The 18,217-nt window shown below is 44.5% G+C and overlaps 1 protein-coding gene across 1 annotated transcript in view; it reads right to left on the bottom strand.

Moving 5' to 3' along the window:
- Positions 1-276: 276 nt before the first annotated feature.
- Positions 277-18,217, bottom strand: part of LOC122394153 (nucleoporin NUP100/NSP100-like) — an 80,744-nt gene continuing 62,803 nt past the window's right edge. Inside the window, exons 9-14 of the mRNA XM_043390812.1 lie at positions 5,253-5,602; positions 4,528-4,671; positions 3,653-3,857; positions 2,744-2,889; positions 1,836-1,972; positions 277-1,135 (exon numbers count right to left, since the gene is read on the bottom strand). Of these exons, the coding sequence (XP_043246747.1) occupies positions 1,899-1,972; positions 2,744-2,889; positions 3,653-3,857; positions 4,528-4,671; positions 5,253-5,602 (919 nt within the window). The 3' untranslated portion in view covers positions 277-1,135; positions 1,836-1,898. The remainder of the gene's footprint in view (positions 1,136-1,835; positions 1,973-2,743; positions 2,890-3,652; positions 3,858-4,527; positions 4,672-5,252; positions 5,603-18,217) is intronic.

Below are 18,217 nucleotides of genomic sequence, written 5' to 3'. Positions count from 1 at the left end.
TTTCGTTAGCAAAGTATCGCTATCCAACATTGTTATCTGCCGTTAACGACCCTTAATCTACTGGATATTGCCGAAAAACGGTAATGGGCAGATTCTGCCCCCCCCCCCCCCACCGGCGAGAGTCAGCGTAGCAAAAGAACGCATGAAAAAACGATAGAACTTGCATGTATTTATTGTGAGCAATCTCAAGCAGCAAAAGCATTATCATGTGAGTGAAGTGTAGAACTCTTGTCCTGTAAGAAAGCAAAAAACGCGTAGCTCATTTACCTTTCTCTGATACAGGTGTCCTAAAAGTATGTCTCGTTTGCATACTTTCGCGCTCATACATCATTCACACATTTGTAGACAATGTGGAAAAAGCCACTTATCCCTTATCCCTATCGCCGTGCATAACATCGGCACATAGCCATTAATTACACTTGTTTCGCACGTCAAACAGTTTCTATCACATTTACACCCAACAGCAAGTTTCACAGCACACGCCATGTGAATGTACAGTCTCTCACGAAAGTACCGATACACGTGAAATGTGAGGAGCGGATAACCGCCGCGCCGGCTAAACTCGCCCCGCCCCCTTCCTCCTCCAATCGTCACCCATCCCCAGGTCAGGCAGTTCGGTGTCCCTCAAACTTGACAGTCCTCCCTCGGTCGGGTTTGTTGACACCGCCGCACGGTGTATCGATACGAGACACTGAGCGCACTAATAACTATTCAGTTTTCACAGGCGTTCGAAATGTAAAGGACATATGGTGCGTTCATTCTATCGATTCCGTAGAAAAGGGTGCTCTAACGGATAAGGATAGATAAGGCAGCATTGACGATCATCTAACTGTGTATCTTATCCATATTTTTATTCCCTAAGTCACACAATCTCTACAATTGCTCACATCATTTGAATGATTTTCACCGAACAATCACGTCATTGTTTCTTATCATATATGATACAGGAAACGCATAAGCAGAAGCAGCATAGTAAGAACAAGCAGGCATTGTGTTCGACCCCACCGTGTTCACCCGGTGCTGAAGGAGCGCAGCTTCACCGGCTCCCAGTTGGAGATAAAGCCCGGCAGACTGTCGTCCCATTTGTCCGTCACCTCGGCGTCTTGTGATGCGCCAATCAGAAGGGTGAACGGGCCTGCCGGACGAGGTAGGTATGACGTCATTACTACGACTATTAGTTTGGGCTATAAGTAATGCCGTATTGCCGCATTCTTTTGTTAGCTTATATAGAAATACATTTTTAAATAAGTATGTCTTGAAAAAACAACCTAGCCTATCCTTACTTGTCCAAGCAGTATTGTTGACCATTTGTAATAAGAACATTCTCCTTCCACAGTGGATTGTCACATAGGCGCTCTCTCACGTGGGAACGTGAGGCGCACAGTGACGTCAGCAGAGGAATTAATGGAGTATGAAAATAAGTGACGTCATCACAGGTCTCCAATGACATCTATATAATGCAGTTTGGAGTATATACAAGTGACAAGAACAGACAAAATGACAAAACAGTGATGTCACTGAGACGTGGAACAAAGTGACGTCACGCTCACGGGAGTAGTACGGTAAGGCATCTCATCTCGGGCAGTGACCTTCAAGTCCACCGCTAAATGGTCAGAACTCAGACTTCAGAGTGTTCTATTTGTTCGCATTGCTTTCGCCTTTCTAAAATATTGGTCGCAACGACTCATCGCTTAGGTGCGTACTAATTGATGACAAAATGTTGTGATGTTAAATGTTCTACCCTCTGCCGTTGCCGTGTCATACTGATATCGCATGGTGAGGATACGATGGTGCTGCCACCTAGTTTGGAAAGTGCTGCCACCTGGTGTACTCACCGAGAATGATCACCGCTGATACCGCTGTGGGTGTCCGCGAGTTGTTACATGTGATAATCCCATCTAGTGTTTGGGGTTCCTCACAACCATGATGTTGCCGGTCTGAGACGGTATGCTCAGCTTGTCATAAACGGCTCCTGCGGATAAGACAACGAACGAGAGGTTACATTACAAATGACAACTCATACACAATGAGGAAAATTCTTCTCATGGTTCAAAATAAGTACGAAGTACGAACTAAACAAAGTTTTGTTTAATGTGATATGATATAACATATCACCAATTTGGGACTTCTGATGTGACGCCTCAGAATGGCACAAAACAGCACGGGTGAGCACATTGTGTCTCATGCAGTAACTAAATGCAAAAGTAGGTACAGCTATATCAACCAGACACAAATGGTCAGGTTGGATAGGTTCATTTATCTTCACAAGTCCGACACCAGTCACAAAACTGGTTGGTAGTATATATCTGCGTAAGCCCAATTCAGCACCAAAGACATGTAACAATGACAGTACCTACGTGAACTCTATGTAGGTACGTCCCGTGGTGGTGAACATGTCCATAACATCAATTCATACCACACACCGCGTCAGAGCTCAAGCCATACCAATTACCTACCTAAATACGAGTGACGTCATCTTACTATACTGGCTAACCTATCATAGGAATCAACTAGTGTTTGGTATTGTTCACACTCGAACAATCATTCACGCCACACATGAGGGTAGACTCATCTACATATGAATGGCATCACTATACTGTTTTATTAGTTGTGACGTCATATCAGCGTCATGTGTTCATCTCGACCCGTTGAGAGAGTATACGACAGCGGCTCCGAGAGGCCGGTGGCGCCGAGCCGTCTGTTGTGGGACTGATCAGAGGCGCTGGGCGGCGCCGTCACTTACCTCGGACTTGGAACCTCAGTGCTCTCGGCGTGCCGTCATCTCTTTTCCCCAGGTCTGCCCGGACCAGGGCGTCCAGGACCCTCTGACTGAGGTCCTCCGTTGCGTAAAAGAGCAGCTCCTTCAGTTTCCGACAGGTAACCACCAGTCTGCGACAGCACAGGACACAGGCCAGTCAGCGACACCAGCCGGCCGACCGGCCGTCTGGAAGGGACGGGTCCGGTCTCCACAGGACCACAAGTCCAGTCCGGTTCGGCCCCGATGCCCTGCGTCAGCTAATAGCTATAGTGATTGCTAACTACTATGGGTCTGTATGCTCGTTATAGTGACAATAGCCGTTTTCACGACGGGCTATCCAGCGAATGCACCTAGTTTGACCAAATCTGCAACTTATCTCTTTATCAGCGAATATCTTCATGTTATGAATTTATTTCAGTGTTTAAATTGATAAAACTCACTGATAATATAACAAAGCAGGCATATAAGCAATTAGGACAACCCTAGCTGAAAGCTGCTAAGAGACACACTGAGCCTAATTTGACCAAATCTGCACCTAATGTGCACCAAATGTGTACCAAATGTGTACCAGATGATGGCCGCCATGACAAGTAAAACGGCTAATACATACCAATACCAAGGCTCGAAGCACAATGTATTGTAACAGTGAACACACTACACATGCAGACAAGCGGTAGCATGCATTGGTCCCGTCTAGCCAGAACTGGTTTGAGTCTGGTGTGGTCTGGTTCTGGTCTGGGTCTGGGTCTGGTCTGGGTCTGGGTCTGGTCTGGGTCTGGTCTGGGTCTGGTCTGGGTCTGGTCTGGGTCTGGTCTGGGTCTGGTCTGGGTCTGGTCTGGGTCTGGTCTGGGTCTGGTCTGTGTCTGGTCTGGTCTGTGTGTACAGCTGACTGACCTGCTGACCGCTGTGACCGGTATATCCGTACAGAGTCCACTGGGATGTCCCAGCTGCATGTTACGCAGCTGGGAGCAGCCGTGGAGGGCGGCCAGTGAGGCGTCAGTGATGGCGCCGGACAGAGAGCCGCAAAGTGTGACGTCTTCCAGGCCGGTGAGGGCGGACAGCAGCCTCTGTAGGGCCCCGGCAGTGACACGCGGGCAGTCTGGGAAACACAGACACATACAGATATGGTAGGTGAATGGCGTGGGAGCTGCTACGCTACTCGCTAGCACGTGCTGAGACATAGCCAGGTATGACACTACATGCTGCATACGAGCTAACTGTTAATATTGAGCAGTAAATAGTGATAATGAACACATTTAATATTATTTGTATGTATATTTGTGTATATGTAAGTACGCATGCATGTATGTATGTATGTACAGTTTATGTATGTATCTGCAAAGAAGTAGCTATACACGCATGCATGTATACCTATATGTATATGCATTCTGTGTACAAGTAATGATGCCTACTAATGAAGAGCTGCCAAGCAGACAATGAAACAACACATCCACATAACTGGTGATTGGTGATTGGTTATGCATTTATATGGAGCACTCACCACAGGTCGCCAACACCATGTTGGCGACAACACTTCCACACACCCCACGGAAATGAATACCTATCGACGCATCCGGCATATCCGTCATTTACATACATATAATATACCAAATATACCAGCAAAAAGTATCTGACATGACTTTTACTCTGATCACACTCCCTGTTTCACCTCTCCCCGAACGGTGTTACCGTGCTCAGTTAGGTATATGGTGTTCGTCAGTATACCTAACCACACGTAACGATAACCCGTCCGTGCCACCGCCACTCACTGAACATGTGCAGCGCGGTAACCCGTGGTCCCAGCTCCTTGGCCAGCTGGTTGATGACGTCATCTCCCGCCTGTTGTATGACTACATCCAGCCCATGGTCGAGCGGTCTGGTCCGTGTCACCGGCTCCCCCGTCTCCCCCGGTCCTGTCGGAGAGAGAGCTGTGTCAGCTGACTGCAGTCGGACGGAGCTGCCGCCGGGATGGGAGGCCGCTGATACTATGGTATCTAACAATGATACAGCCGATACTGACACAGACACAGGAGAATCGTCACTGATAGGAATGAGTTTGGCAATGTCTGTTGTATACAAGCACACATATTGTTATACCTACATAGCTCAGCATGGACCATGAACTATGAACAATAGAGATTGAACACTATCGACGATGCTGTCAAAACTATCTGTATTGGATTTCAGGCCATGATCAACATAACGCGTCGGTTTCCTATGATCATTTGTAGAGCATGTGTTCTTCAAAACAACGTCTATCAAAATTTTGACCAGAGTTACAGTGAATAGGTACGCATTACACATTTTTTCTGTGATGATGCCATTGCCCGCTAAAATACTGTTTTTGTGTGTAGATTAATATTACATTGCATATGGTATCGGAGCGGCTAAAAATTACAACCTACATGCATGGCTGCAATCGCAATACCTACTAAGCGCTGTCCTCACCACACAGTAGTGTGATTAGGTACAAGTTTCATCAATGACATCTCACCGTAAACGTCCAGGCGCCTCAAGGACGGCGGCAGCAGCCGCAGCCACCGTCCCGTCGAGTCAGGAGGAGTGGAGACCGTGAGCTCCTTCAAGGTTTGGACTTGGAGGGACTCCAAAATCGCGATCACCTGTTGCTCTACTAGACCAGGTGGAAATGTGAACTGCTTCACAGTCGAGAGTTCCTGCTTCTGGACTGTGACTACACTGGTCGCAGGTGATTGGCTCGATGTCCGCTTCGAGGCGTCACTGGCCGCAGGGAATTCGCTCGATGTCCGCTTCGAGACGTCACTGTCCGCCGGCGACTGGAGCCCTCTCTGTGCTGCGTCGTTGATGCTGGGTTCTGTAGATGGACTGCAAAAGCAAACGAGAATAACGTTGAGGGTCCATACATAAAACTCGCACCTAGATTGAGAGGGAGCAATCAGGTGAACCCAATCGGTTTTTGACAAATAACCTTCGCCCCAGTGGGGGGCAGGCATATGTTACCACCCTGTCGCGTTTTTTGCGTGTGAATAAAAAACCGCGGCGCCTAGCGCCGCGCAGCTTGGGGTAGCTTTTGGTACATCAATTTTGGACAATGTGTGAAATTTTTGACCCCAGGTCATGTCAGGTCAGGTCACCAGGTCAAGTTAACTGACCAAGCCTAAAAAAGCTTGCAATCCTGTCCAACCTGCAGTGTTTGTCAGAAAGGTTTTAAACTTGGTGGATTGCATGATGTTATAGGCGTATATCTCACAATTTGTATATCTCGGATTTTTTATATCCGTGACCTAAGGTCAGGTCAGTGGCGTGACCTTTCCATTACAAGTCAAAGGAGAAAAATGAAAATTCCTCTAGATCCGTGTGTACGCATAGGAACAGTCCAAATATTTCAGAATCACAATGATTTAGACCACTCGTGATGACCAAGGTGTCATTTTTGCTGATAGCCTCTAGAAAGGTCATCCGATGTCATTAGAGGCTACAAACAGTTTTTTGCCAATAACTCGCGATTGGAAAGAGATAGAACGCTGGGGATGGTCTCATTGTGTTTATCTTGTTGAGACGCATCAACTGATATGAAACATGACCTTTTCCGGTAAGGTCATGACCTTGACCTGAGGTCAAATTTTCAAGTTGACCTTTCAAGGTCAAATTATAGTTCATTCGACGCGTCTCGGCGAGGGGAACACGATTCTGGCAATAGAAATGTCGTGGCTTTTTGGAGTCGAAAGTTATTGTCGAAAAACCCTTTTCGTAAAAACAGCTATTTTTGGAGTGTTTGCCCTCTGGAGGCTAAACCGTTGACCTGAGGTCAACTTTGATTATGACCTTATCAAAAGAATAGTTCAAAATCTATCGATTGCTTTTCAATGCGTTTTTCTAGCTACCATAGTTCCTGAGATAGCGGCATGTTTTCTGAAAAATATAATGACAATTGACAAATTTTGACCTTTAATGACCTCTGGTGACCCCAATATTGCTCTAAGGTGAAAAATGACTGAAATACTTTCAAACGTACGCATTGAGAGCTATCGACTGCTTTTTACCGCGTCTTTCTAGCCCTCTTAGTTTTTGAGTTAGAGGTGGGTGGTAACATATGCCGCCCCCCCCCCCCCCCCACTAGGGCGAAGTTCGCTGAGACCGCCACTGGGGCGCGGGAAAACTATAGTTCGTTTATTTTAACCCGCGCCGTGCTGGTGGCCTGAACTTTCCGCCGAGTGCTGGGGGGGGGGGGCGTTTTCACGCCCCCCCGTCTAACTCGGCTCCTTGGCCACGTAGCGACACGCGGTAAGCGGCAATCGAAAGAGCGTCAAAAATAAGGACGAAAACACATTGGTCATTTTTTGGGTCAGGTCAAAGGTCAGGTCACCAGAGGTCACCAAAGGTAAAATGTTGACTATTTCAACATTTTGGAAACTGCCAACGGCTATCTCGGGAACCGATAGAGCTACAGCGCCGCGGAAAAGCGCATTCGATAGCCCTTTTACAGACCTTTCTGATTAATGTTCTCAGATTTGACCTCAGGTCAACGGTTTAGCCTCCAGAGGGCAAAAACTCCAAAAATAGCCGTTTTTACGAAAAACGTTTTTTCGTCAATAACTTTTGACTCATAAGCGCCATGACATTACTTTTGCCAGCATCGTGTTCCTCTCGTCGAGACGCGTCGAATGAACTATTTGTTGACCTTGAAAGGTCATTTTGAAAATTTGACCTCAGGTCAGGGTCATGACCTGACCGAAAAGGGTCATGTTGCATATCAGTCGATCCGTATCGTCGAGCTGAACACATCTGACGTGTTTTCACCGCTCTAGCACGTCTCTATCAAAAGTTATAGCCAAAAAACTGCTGGCGACCGTTCATGACCTGAGATGACCTCAGGGGCACACAGAGGGGTCACAGGTGCATTTTTCCTATTCAGTGTGTCATGTTTACCTATGAACCGATGTTTGAGAGCGTTTTGAACGATATTCGTCCAAAAGAGGCGCATTTCAATTTTCTCCCATTGACTTATAATGGAGAGGTCGCAAAATTGACCTGACCTTAGGTCACAGATATCAAAAATCCGAGATATAAATTTTATACATACTGTTACTCATATCAATCGCTGAAAGTTTCAAAGTGATCGTTCAGTCGGTGTAGCTATAGCGAGCCTTTGAACTTTTTCTGAGGTAAGGTCACTTGACGTGACCTGGTGACCTGACCTTGAACGGCCTAGGTCTGAAATTTTCACACCATGTGCGGAAATGATGTAGGAACACTAGTACCAAAAACGGCGGCGCTGCGCGCCGCCGTTTTTGAGATATTCGCGAAAAACCTGAGGGGGGGGGGGCGTAAAAACGCCCCCCCCCCAGCACGGCGCGGGTTAAGTTTGCCCCTCACTGTAAACATCTTTTTGAACACAGCAGTAAAATTGCTGGCTGAATTACTGAGACATCTGGTTGATGCACATTGATTTAACACGCGCAGTGGAAGGGGGGGGGGGGCGGATTTCGCCCACCCCTCCTGTTTTTCGCCAATAACTCGCGCCGCAAGCATAATATCAATGTGAAATTTCGGCTACCTGTCCAGAATTGAATTGCGGATCTTCTCGTGCAAGAAGTAAGAAAATCGGTTCACAACTTTTCTAGTAATAGCGGTGTAAAGTCAAACATCCTGCCGCCGCGGCGGCGCGGCGGCGCGGCGGCCGGCGCTAGCCGTTACGCGCCGCCTGAATTGTAGGCTGTGCCGGGGCGGGACGGTTCCGTCTTTACATCGCGCTCCTTACCGCTGATTATATTAGATTCGCGTCAAATTCTGTGAGAAGACTGAGAAATGTACGGGCAATCATATAGTCAAAGAATTTTGAATATCGGCCGGTAACAACTTGAGTTATGAGTGTGTAAACACAAAGTTGTGATTGCCGCGTTTCCCGCGTCGGCCGATGCCGCTTCAGCCGGCGACATCTTATCCTTAGCAGGCTTCTAACTGCCATATTTATTGTTGGATTATCTAGAAATTCACCATACATACTAACAAATGTTTGTTCTTTCGTATAGTGAAAGATTTTAAAAAATCGGCCGGTAACTTTTTGAGTTATCGGCGTGCAAACGCAAAAAAAGTCGCTAATATGGCAGATTTGACCACTTTTGACCTCATTTGACCTTGAAGATATTGACCTAGGGTCATGAAATTCACACACAACAGAGTTCCCCATGGCCCCCACCTACCTTCCAAATTTCGTCTTTCTAGCTCCAGTGGGAGCTGAGATCTTAGGGGGGGGGGCGACATCCGCCCCCCCTTCCACTGGGCGTAGTACTCGCAACCCTTCCACTGCGCGTGTTAACAGACGATCAACTTTATCAAAATTATTTCTACCTGGCGCCTACTTCCCAGACTCGTAGCTCGTATTTGCCCTTATTTACCCCCCCCCCCTCCCCCCGGGATAGACGACTTCTCAGGAATTATAACTGAACTAATAAATAAATCACACGGCGTGTAACATAACAGGGCCTTGGCTAACATGTTAACTGCTGGTAGAGTTAAGGAATGCCCCAGTAGTGGTCAGGCTTTGCCCAACATTCACAAAAAGATCATATCTTAAAGGTAGACTGCCACCTTTTTTCCAGAAAACGGTTTTCACTAGAGCTGAGCCACCTATGTCCCAGACTGAAGTCGGTTTTCCGAAATTCGAACCCGTTTGCGAGAAATCGGAGACCAAAGTTCAGTTTGATGCCATTTTTTTAGTCCAAGAAAACCGACATCTCTACTGTTTATCGATAACTTTGAAACATGAATTTTCTTATCTTTTGGTAAATATATGTCAAAACTTTGATTGTTTCGAGATCAGAGAAGAATTTTGGAGTGTCAAAATAAAAGTTAAACTTAAATATTCAGTAGTTCATTTTTCCAAAAAAGTGTGGGAAATGGGGTTTAACCCGCGCCCTGCTGGGGGTCCTGGATTTCCACGCCCTGCTGGGGGGGGGGGGTGTTTGAACACCCCCCCCTTGTAACTCGGCTCCTGGGCCACGTAGCGATACGCGGAAGGCGGCGTTCGAAAGAGCGTAAAAAATAATGACGAAATCACTTCGGTCAATTTTTTTGTCAGGTCAAAGGTCAGGTCACCAGAGGTCATTGAAGGCAAAATTTCGCCGATTTCCAGGTCGAATGTAGAAAATTTCCAAGAAGCCAACGCGTAACTCGGGAACCAATAGAGCTACAGCGCCGCGGAAAAGCGCATTCGATAGCCCTATTAACGCCCTTTCTGAGTAATTCTCTCAGATTTGACCTAACGTCAACGGTTTTGCCTGCAGGGGGCAAAAACTGCAAAAATAGCCGATTTTTTCGAAAACAGTTTTTCTGCAATAACTTTTGACCTAAGCCTTGTACGAGCTTACTTTTACCGGCATCGTGTTCCTCTCGTCAAGACGCATCGAATGAACTATGACTTGACCTTGAAAGGTCAACTTGAAAATTTGACCTCAGGTCAAGGTCATGACCTGACCGGAAAGGGTCATGTTGCATATCAGTCGATCCGTATCGTCGAGCTGAACACATCTAAGGCGTTTTCATCGCTCTAGCATGCCTCTATCAAAAGTTATTTGCGAAAAACTGTTAGATACCATTCGTGACCTAAGATGACCTCAGGGCATAAACAAGGGTCACGGACACCATTTTCAAGTTCAGTGTGTCTAAACCACTTGTAATTCGGTGTTTGGGAGTGTTTATAATGTCTTTCATCCAAAAGAGGCGCATTTCAATTTTCTCCCATTGACTTATAATGGGGAGGTCGCAAAATTGACCTGACCTTAAGTCATCGATATCAAAATTCTGAGATATACATTTTGTACATGCTATTGCTCTTAGCAATCGCTGAAAGTTTCAAAGCGATCGGTCACTCGGTGTCGCTATGACAGACATTGAAAGTTTTAATGAGGTGAGGTCACTTCAAGTGACCTGGTGACCTGACCTTGAATGACCTTGGTCTGAAATTTTCACAACATGTGTAGAATTGATGTATGATAAGGTGTACCAAAAACGGCGGCGCTCCGCGCCGCCGTTTTTGAGATATTCGCAAAAAACCACAAGGGGGGTGTTCAAACACCCCCCCCCCAGCAGGGCGCGGGTTAACATAGGCCAGACCCATTCCAAATGAGCCATGATTTTTAAATGTTTTACGAACTTAAATGCAAAATAAATTAAACATGACCAATTTCTTATGAAATCATATATTAGTAAATCATAAAATACCTTACTTTTTCAAATAAAATGTAATAATCTTATGACCTTGAAGTCTAGTGATGTGTAAACATTGTCGCTAGACATTAACCGATTGATAATTGTATGATAATCGACAATTTTTTTCCCGATTCACGTGATGATACTTTGTCAGGTGAATTCTAAAATTTTGTTTTGTCCAGGGACTAAATCATAGGCCGACCTGAGAAAACTTTTTGAAGGTGGCAGTCTTCCTAGCCCAGCAGGCGGTGGGCCTCCCAGCCACCTTCCGCGCGGTGGGGGGGGGGGGGCATTCCCCCCTCCCCCTCGTATCTCCGAAACTACTGGACGGATCCGGAAAATTCAAACGGCAATCGATAGCCCTGTCAAATTTGTTGAAGGAAACCAAATTTCATTGACCTCGGGGTCACCGATGACGTCACAGGTCAGGTCAAAGATAAAATGTTTCACCGTTCACGGGGCTTCTAGGGAAAGCGCTATAACACCGAGTAAAACGCATTTTGTCGAAAATCAGCGATAATGCGTCAGTTGTCTAGTACATATGTTGCTATTAGAGGTTACTGGTCATACCAGGTCAGGTCACAGGTCAGGTCACCAAAGGTCACCAAGGGTCACCACATGAACCCATCTTTACTAAGGTTGTGCGATGCATGTTTTATGGCCAGTTTTTCATTTCCAACTCAATGGTATTGGTTATAAGACCGTCAGGTACGGTTTAGGTCACTTTCTGGTGGAGGTCAGGTCAAGGTCAGGTCAAAAAAGGTCAAATTTCAAAGTTGATATTTTTGCATAAAATGGGTATCGATTCGATGCAGCTCGTCACGGGGAGTCTAATGGTGATCTTTGTTTTACGCTACAAGGTCTAGAATTGCTACAAAATGAGTTTGAATATTTGACGTTATTAATTTTGAACAGTTTTTTCGCTATAACTTGGCCAAAAAAGAGGTATTGCGTTAGGCGGCACGGGCGGACATCGATAGCAGCGCCTCTATCGGTCACTAGGGAAAGCTGGGCTGTAGGCGACGAAATACCGGCTGAGTTGTCACACGTTGAATAGGTTTATAGACATCAGTCTTGTGAAAAAGTTGAACTTTTGCCTTCAATATTTCTACAGGCAATTTTAGAAGTGTCCTCACATTGATTACAAAACCGTTTAGATTATTGTATTAACTTCAAGCCTTCCCTATTGTTCTTGATGATGCGGGAACTATTTCTAATTAGTGTTTCTAGCTTAGTAAAAGAACATTTTGTGCAAAGGATGATGAAAGCATAAATGGAAGATTTTAAACGCAATTTTTACTAACAATTAATGGTAAATTCTCTACACATCAAGGAAAAGGTGCATGGTAACTGATAATTTAAAGTTCTTGGGGCCAGTTGTTTTCTTCTTTTCTTACGTCGCCCCAATGGCCGCGAATACACTTATGATAACACCTATCGGATCTCAAATTTGGTATGTAGATGGAAGGCGGTAGGGACTATCACACATATTCCGTTTTTTCGAAATTCAAAAACCTTTTTGGATTTTTCGGCTATTATTTTCAAAAAACTATTTTTTGATTTTTTGGGGTCAAAATAAAAAAAAAATCGAAAAAACCGAAATAGCAGTTTTGTAGTCCTTTTGATTTCACACCTTTTATGTACGGACAATTTTTCTGTATCTCTAAAGCTGTAGACCTGACAGCTCTTCCCACGAAACCTTTTTTTGGGTCGAAAATGGCAAAAATGACGTCATTCTGACGTCATTAGCGGCCAACCTATCAAAGCCTTTGGAAAAAAAAGTCATCATGTGCGCTAGCTACTCCCGGGAGGGTACTGAAAGTTTGGTGACATTCGGCGCAGCGGTTCTCGAGATATATCGAAAAAACTAAGGGGGGAGGCAAAAAAATGCCCCCCCCCCCCACCGCCTGGAAGGCTAGAGATGTCAATCGGATACCAACTTTTTGGTATACCGATACCAAATCGGGTATTTGGTATTTCAAGGCTAGAGCATTTGGTATTTTTGAATAAATTAAGTTCAAGTTAACCAAATTGCATCATATCGCATATAATTCGATTCGGCTGATCACCAGGAACACAATGATACCATTTTTAACCCGGCAGGCGGTGGGCCTACCAGCCACCTTCCGCGCGGTGGGGAGGGGGGCATTTTTTTGCCCCCCCCCCGTATCTCCGAAACTACTGGACGGATCCGAAAAATTCAAACGGCGTTCGATAGCCCTGTCAAATTTGTAGAAGGAAACTAAATTTCATTGACCTCGGGGTCACCGATGACGTCACAGGTCAGGTCAAAGATAGAATGTTTCACCGTTCGCGGGGCTTCTAGGGAAAGCGCTATAACACCGAGTAAAACGCATTTTGTCGAAAATCATCGATAAGGCGTCAGTTGTCTAGTACATATGTTGCTATTAGAGGTCACTGGTCATACCAGGTCAGGTCACAGGTCAGGTCACCAAAGGTCACCAAGGGTCACCACATGAGCCCAACTTTACTAAGGTTATGCGATGCATGTTTTATGGCCAGTTTTTCATTTCCAACTCAATGGTGTTGGTTATAAGACCATCAGGTACGGTTTAGGCCACTTTCTGGTGGAGGTCAGGTCAAGGTCAGGTCAAAAAAGGTCAAATTTCAAAGTTGATATTTTGCATAAAATGGGTATCGATTCGATGCAGCTCGTCACGGGGAGTCTAATGGTGGTCTTTGTTTTGCGCTACGAGGTCTAGAATTGCTAAAAATTGAGTTTGAAAATTTGACGTCATCAATTTTGAACAGTTTTTTCGCTATAACTTGGCCAAAAAAGAGGTATCGATCTCAAATTTGGTATGTAGATAGAATGCGGTAGGGACTATCACATAGGGGAAGTTGGGGGAACGCCGAATACTTTTTTCTGACGCCCGTAGCACGCAAGGTAGACAACATAAGCTTTTCTTGTTGGCGTCATTCGAGAGGCCAGTCTTTTGCCTTTCAAACATACCAGGCGCATTTGATGAATTCGCATACCGTTAAGCGCACAAACTAAAAATATCAAAGAAGTGACTTTTTCGGCGTTGCCCCGGACTGCGGGGAAAGCCGAAAATGGGAGAAATGATCTACGGGGAATGCCGACATTGATGTTTGCCACTTTATCTCAAACTTTATCCAGAATTCATCAAAGCTGACACGCGTTTTAATAGCTTGAGGACGCTTGGTGCACACTGGAAGTTATAATTGTGTGATATAATAAGAAAATGCCAGGTAAATAATTCCTTATAGGTAACAGGCCGTTGTGTCGGTTGAAAGTGTAATTTGTGTGACTTAACCCGCGCCCCGCTGGGGGGGGCAGAATCTGCCCCCCCTCCCGTTTTTCACCAATAACTTCTAAACGCGTTACGCCAGCGACGTCAAACTTTCAGTACCTTATCATACATCAATTTGACACGTTCCCTGAAAATTTTAGCAAAATCCGTCGGAAAATTTTTGAGAAATTGACGTTTTAGTGACGTCATGTTCGCCATTTTCGCCTCAAAAACGGCAAAATTTCAAACGCCGCTAACATCTTCATTTTTAAAGGAATCAAGACGTAACAAAAAAGGTTATACGTGATTCTACTTTGTCTATCAAATGGCTATCTCGGTTTTTTGAAAATTTTGGATTTTGGCCAAAAATTTTCCAAAAAACTGACTTTTTTGGAAAAATATTTATAAAATCCAAAATTTTGAGTTCATCGAAAAAACCGGAATATATGTCAAAGAAGTGGTCTATGTGCACCTACATACCAATTTTTAAAAGAATCGGTTCAAAAATGTGTGAGTTATTCAAAATTTTATGACGTCACGACACACAAAATTTTTGAAAAAAATGATTTTTTTCACAAAAATCAAAAAATAAATTTTTGAAAATAATAGCCGAAAAATTCAAAAAGTTTTTCGAATTTCGAAAAAACGGAATATAGGGGAAGTTGGGGCAATGCCGGAGTTGGGGCAAAGCCGAAATTCGAGATATTTCGAAAACCGTAAGACATGGATGCCACCTGTCAGTGATGCTCTGAAGCTTAAGTGACTACAATTATCGCATGTATGTTACGAGTCGTCATTCGGAATACTTCGGCTGTGAGGGCGCCAAGAGCGTGTTCAAGGTACGCGTTCCTTGTACTACATGCCCCTTTGAAGCTGCATTTCTTACTCATTATGCTACCGTTTGTCTGGCCAATTCGGTCAAGTAATCTTCAGCATGTCTTTGCATAAGTGTGCTGCCTATTTGAAATTTATACAGCACGTTGAAAAGTTATGGGCCTGCAAATGAAAGTATGGCTGGCTGGGGTAATGCCGAAAACGTGCAATTACGCACGTTAACCCGCGCGGGGCTGGGGGGGGGGGTAAATTTTACCCCCCCCCCCCTCGCGAATTTTTGCGATATCTCAAAAACGGCGGCGCGCAGCGCCGCCAAACTTTTAGTACCTTTTCTTACATCAATTTGACACGTTCCCTGAAAATTTGAGCGAAATCCGTCGGAAATTTTTGAGAAATTGACGTTTTAGTGACGTCATGTTCGCCATTTTCGCCTCAAAAACGGCAAAAGTTCAAACGCCGCTAACATCTTCATTTTTAAAGGAATCAAGACGTAACAAAAAAGGTTATACGTAATTTTACTTTGTCTATCAAATGGCTATCTCGGTTTTTTGAAAATTTTGGATTTTGGCCTAAATTTTTTCAAAAAACTGACTTTTTTGGGAAAATCATTATAAAATCCAAAATTTTGAGTCTATCGAAAAAACCGGAATATATGTCAGAGAAGTGGTCTATGTGCACCTACATACCAAATTTTAGAAGAATCGGTTCAAAAATGTGGGAGTTATCCAAAATTTTATGACGTCACGACACACAAAATTTTTGAAAAATGACTTTTTTGGAAGTTCTAGACCTCGTACGGAAACAAAAATAGCACCATTCGATTTGCCGTGAAAAACCGCATCGAACAGACACCTTTTTAGGCCTTAACAACCAAGTTAAAAATTTGACCTCACTTGACCTGACCTTGACCTGACCTCGACCTGAAATTCATCCAGAGGTGGTCCATATCACTTATTGAGTGTGCCTATTGAATTCCGTGAGTAAAATGACCCATAAAACATGTGTCGCACATGCCCTTTTCTATATTTTGTTTTTGGTGACCTGACCTGACCTGACCTGACCTTGACCTTGACCTTTGAATGACATTGTGTGCAATGAATATTGTCTTGGTAGTCTAAGAACACGTTTTGGGCAATCAGTCTTAGTCCATTCTTCGGCAACTACGGTGCAAGGCCGATACTGTAGAAACTTGTATTTTGTACCCTTGACCTGACCTTGACCTGACCTCTGACCTACTTAAGCAAAAAAATTTGGGCTCTTAAGATCCGCCTTGTTGAGAGCTTTCGATTGCCGTTTTCCCCGTCTTTCTACGACCATCGGTTCGGAAGTTAGACAGGGGGGGGGGCAGAATCTGCCCCCCCCCAGCAGGGCGCGTATGGCTGAATAGCCCAGCGGGGCGCGGGTTAAAATTCGCGTTGCTATTCTACAGCAGTAAAGTCCATGTAGCGTGCTTTAACCCGCGCGGGGCTGGGGTCTCCAGCCGAACGCGCGGGGCTGGGGGGGGGGTAAATTTTACCCCCCCTGTTATCTCCCGAGCTAATGGTCCGATTTGGAAAATTCAAATGCCAATCGAAAGCTCTCATCACGAACTACTAAAAACATGTACTTAATTTAAAGTTTGAGGTCAAGGTCAAGGTCAGGTCAAGGGTACAAATTGCAAGTTTCTACAGTATCGGCCTTGCGCCGTAGTTGCCGAAGAATGGAGTCATGGACTGAGACTGATCGCCCAAAACGTGTTCTTAGGCTACCAAGACAATATTCGTTGCATACAATATCATTCAGAGGTCAAGGTCAAGGTCAGGTCAGGTCAGGTCAGGTCACCAAAAAACAAAATATAGAAAAGGGCATGTGCGACACATGTTTTATGGGTCATTTTATTCATAGAATTCAATAGGCACACTCAATAAATGATATGTACCACCTCTGGATGAATTTCAGGTCGAGGTCAGGTCAAGGTCAGGTCAAGTGAGGTCAAATTTTGAAGTTGGTTGTTAAGGCCTGAAAAGGTGTCTATCTGATGCAGTTTTTCACGGCGAATCGAATGGTGCTATTTTTGTTTCCGTACGAGGTCTAGAACTTCCAAAAAAGTCATTTTTCAAAAATTTTGTGTGTCGTGACGTCATAAAATTTTGGATAACTCCCACATTTTTGAACCGATTCTTCTAAAATTTGGTATGTAGGTGCACATAGACCACTTCTCTGACATATATTCCGGTTTTTTCGATAGACTCAAAATTTTGGATTTTATAATGATTTTCCCAAAAAAGTCAGTTTTTTGAAAAAATTTAGGCCAAAATCCAAAATTTTCAAAAAACCGAGATAGCCATTTGATAGACAAAGTAAAATTACGTATAACCTTTTTTGTTACGTCTTGATTCCTTTAAAAATGAAGATGTTAGCGGCGTTTGAACTTTTGCCGTTTTTGAGGCGAAAATGGCGAACATGACGTCACTAAAACGTCAATTTCTCAAAAATTTCCGACGGATTTCGCTCAAATTTTCAGGGAACGTGTCAAATTGATGTAAGAAAAGGTACTAAAAGTTTGGCGGCGCTGCGCGCCGCCGTTTTTGAGATATCGCAAAAATTCGCGAGGGGGGGGGGGTAAAATTTACCCCCCCCAGCCCCGCGCGGGTTAACGTGCGTAATTGCACGTTTTCGGCATTACCCCAGCCAGCCATACTTTCATTTGCAGGCCCATAACTTTTCAACGTGCTGTATAAATTTCAAATAGGCAGCACACTTATGCAAAGACATGCTGAAGATTACTTGACCGAATTGGCCAGACAAACGGTAGCATAATGAGTAAGAAATGCAGCTTCAAAGGGGCATGTAGTACAAGGAACGCGTACCTTGAACACGCTCTTGGCGCCCTCACAGCCGAAGTATTCCGAATGACGACTCGTAACATACATGCGATAATTGTAGTCACTTAAGCTTCAGAGCATCACTGACAGGTGGCATCCATGTCTTACGGTTTTCGAAATATCTCGAATTTCGGCTTTGCCCCAACTCCGGCATTGCCCCAACTTCCCCTATATTCCGTTTTTTCGAAATTCGAAAAACTTTTTGAATTTTTCGGCTATTATTTTCAAAAATTTATTTTTTGATTTTTGTGGGTCAAAATAAAAAAATCGAAAAACCGAAATAGCAGTTTTGTAGC

This window comes from Amphibalanus amphitrite, unplaced genomic scaffold, assembly GCF_019059575.1.
Source record: "Amphibalanus amphitrite isolate SeventyFive unplaced genomic scaffold, NRLGWU_Aamphi_draft 000576F_arrow, whole genome shotgun sequence".
Lineage (NCBI taxonomy): Eukaryota > Metazoa > Arthropoda > Thecostraca > Balanomorpha > Balanidae > Amphibalanus > Amphibalanus amphitrite.
This window is presented reverse-complemented; position numbering and strand designations above follow the sequence as displayed.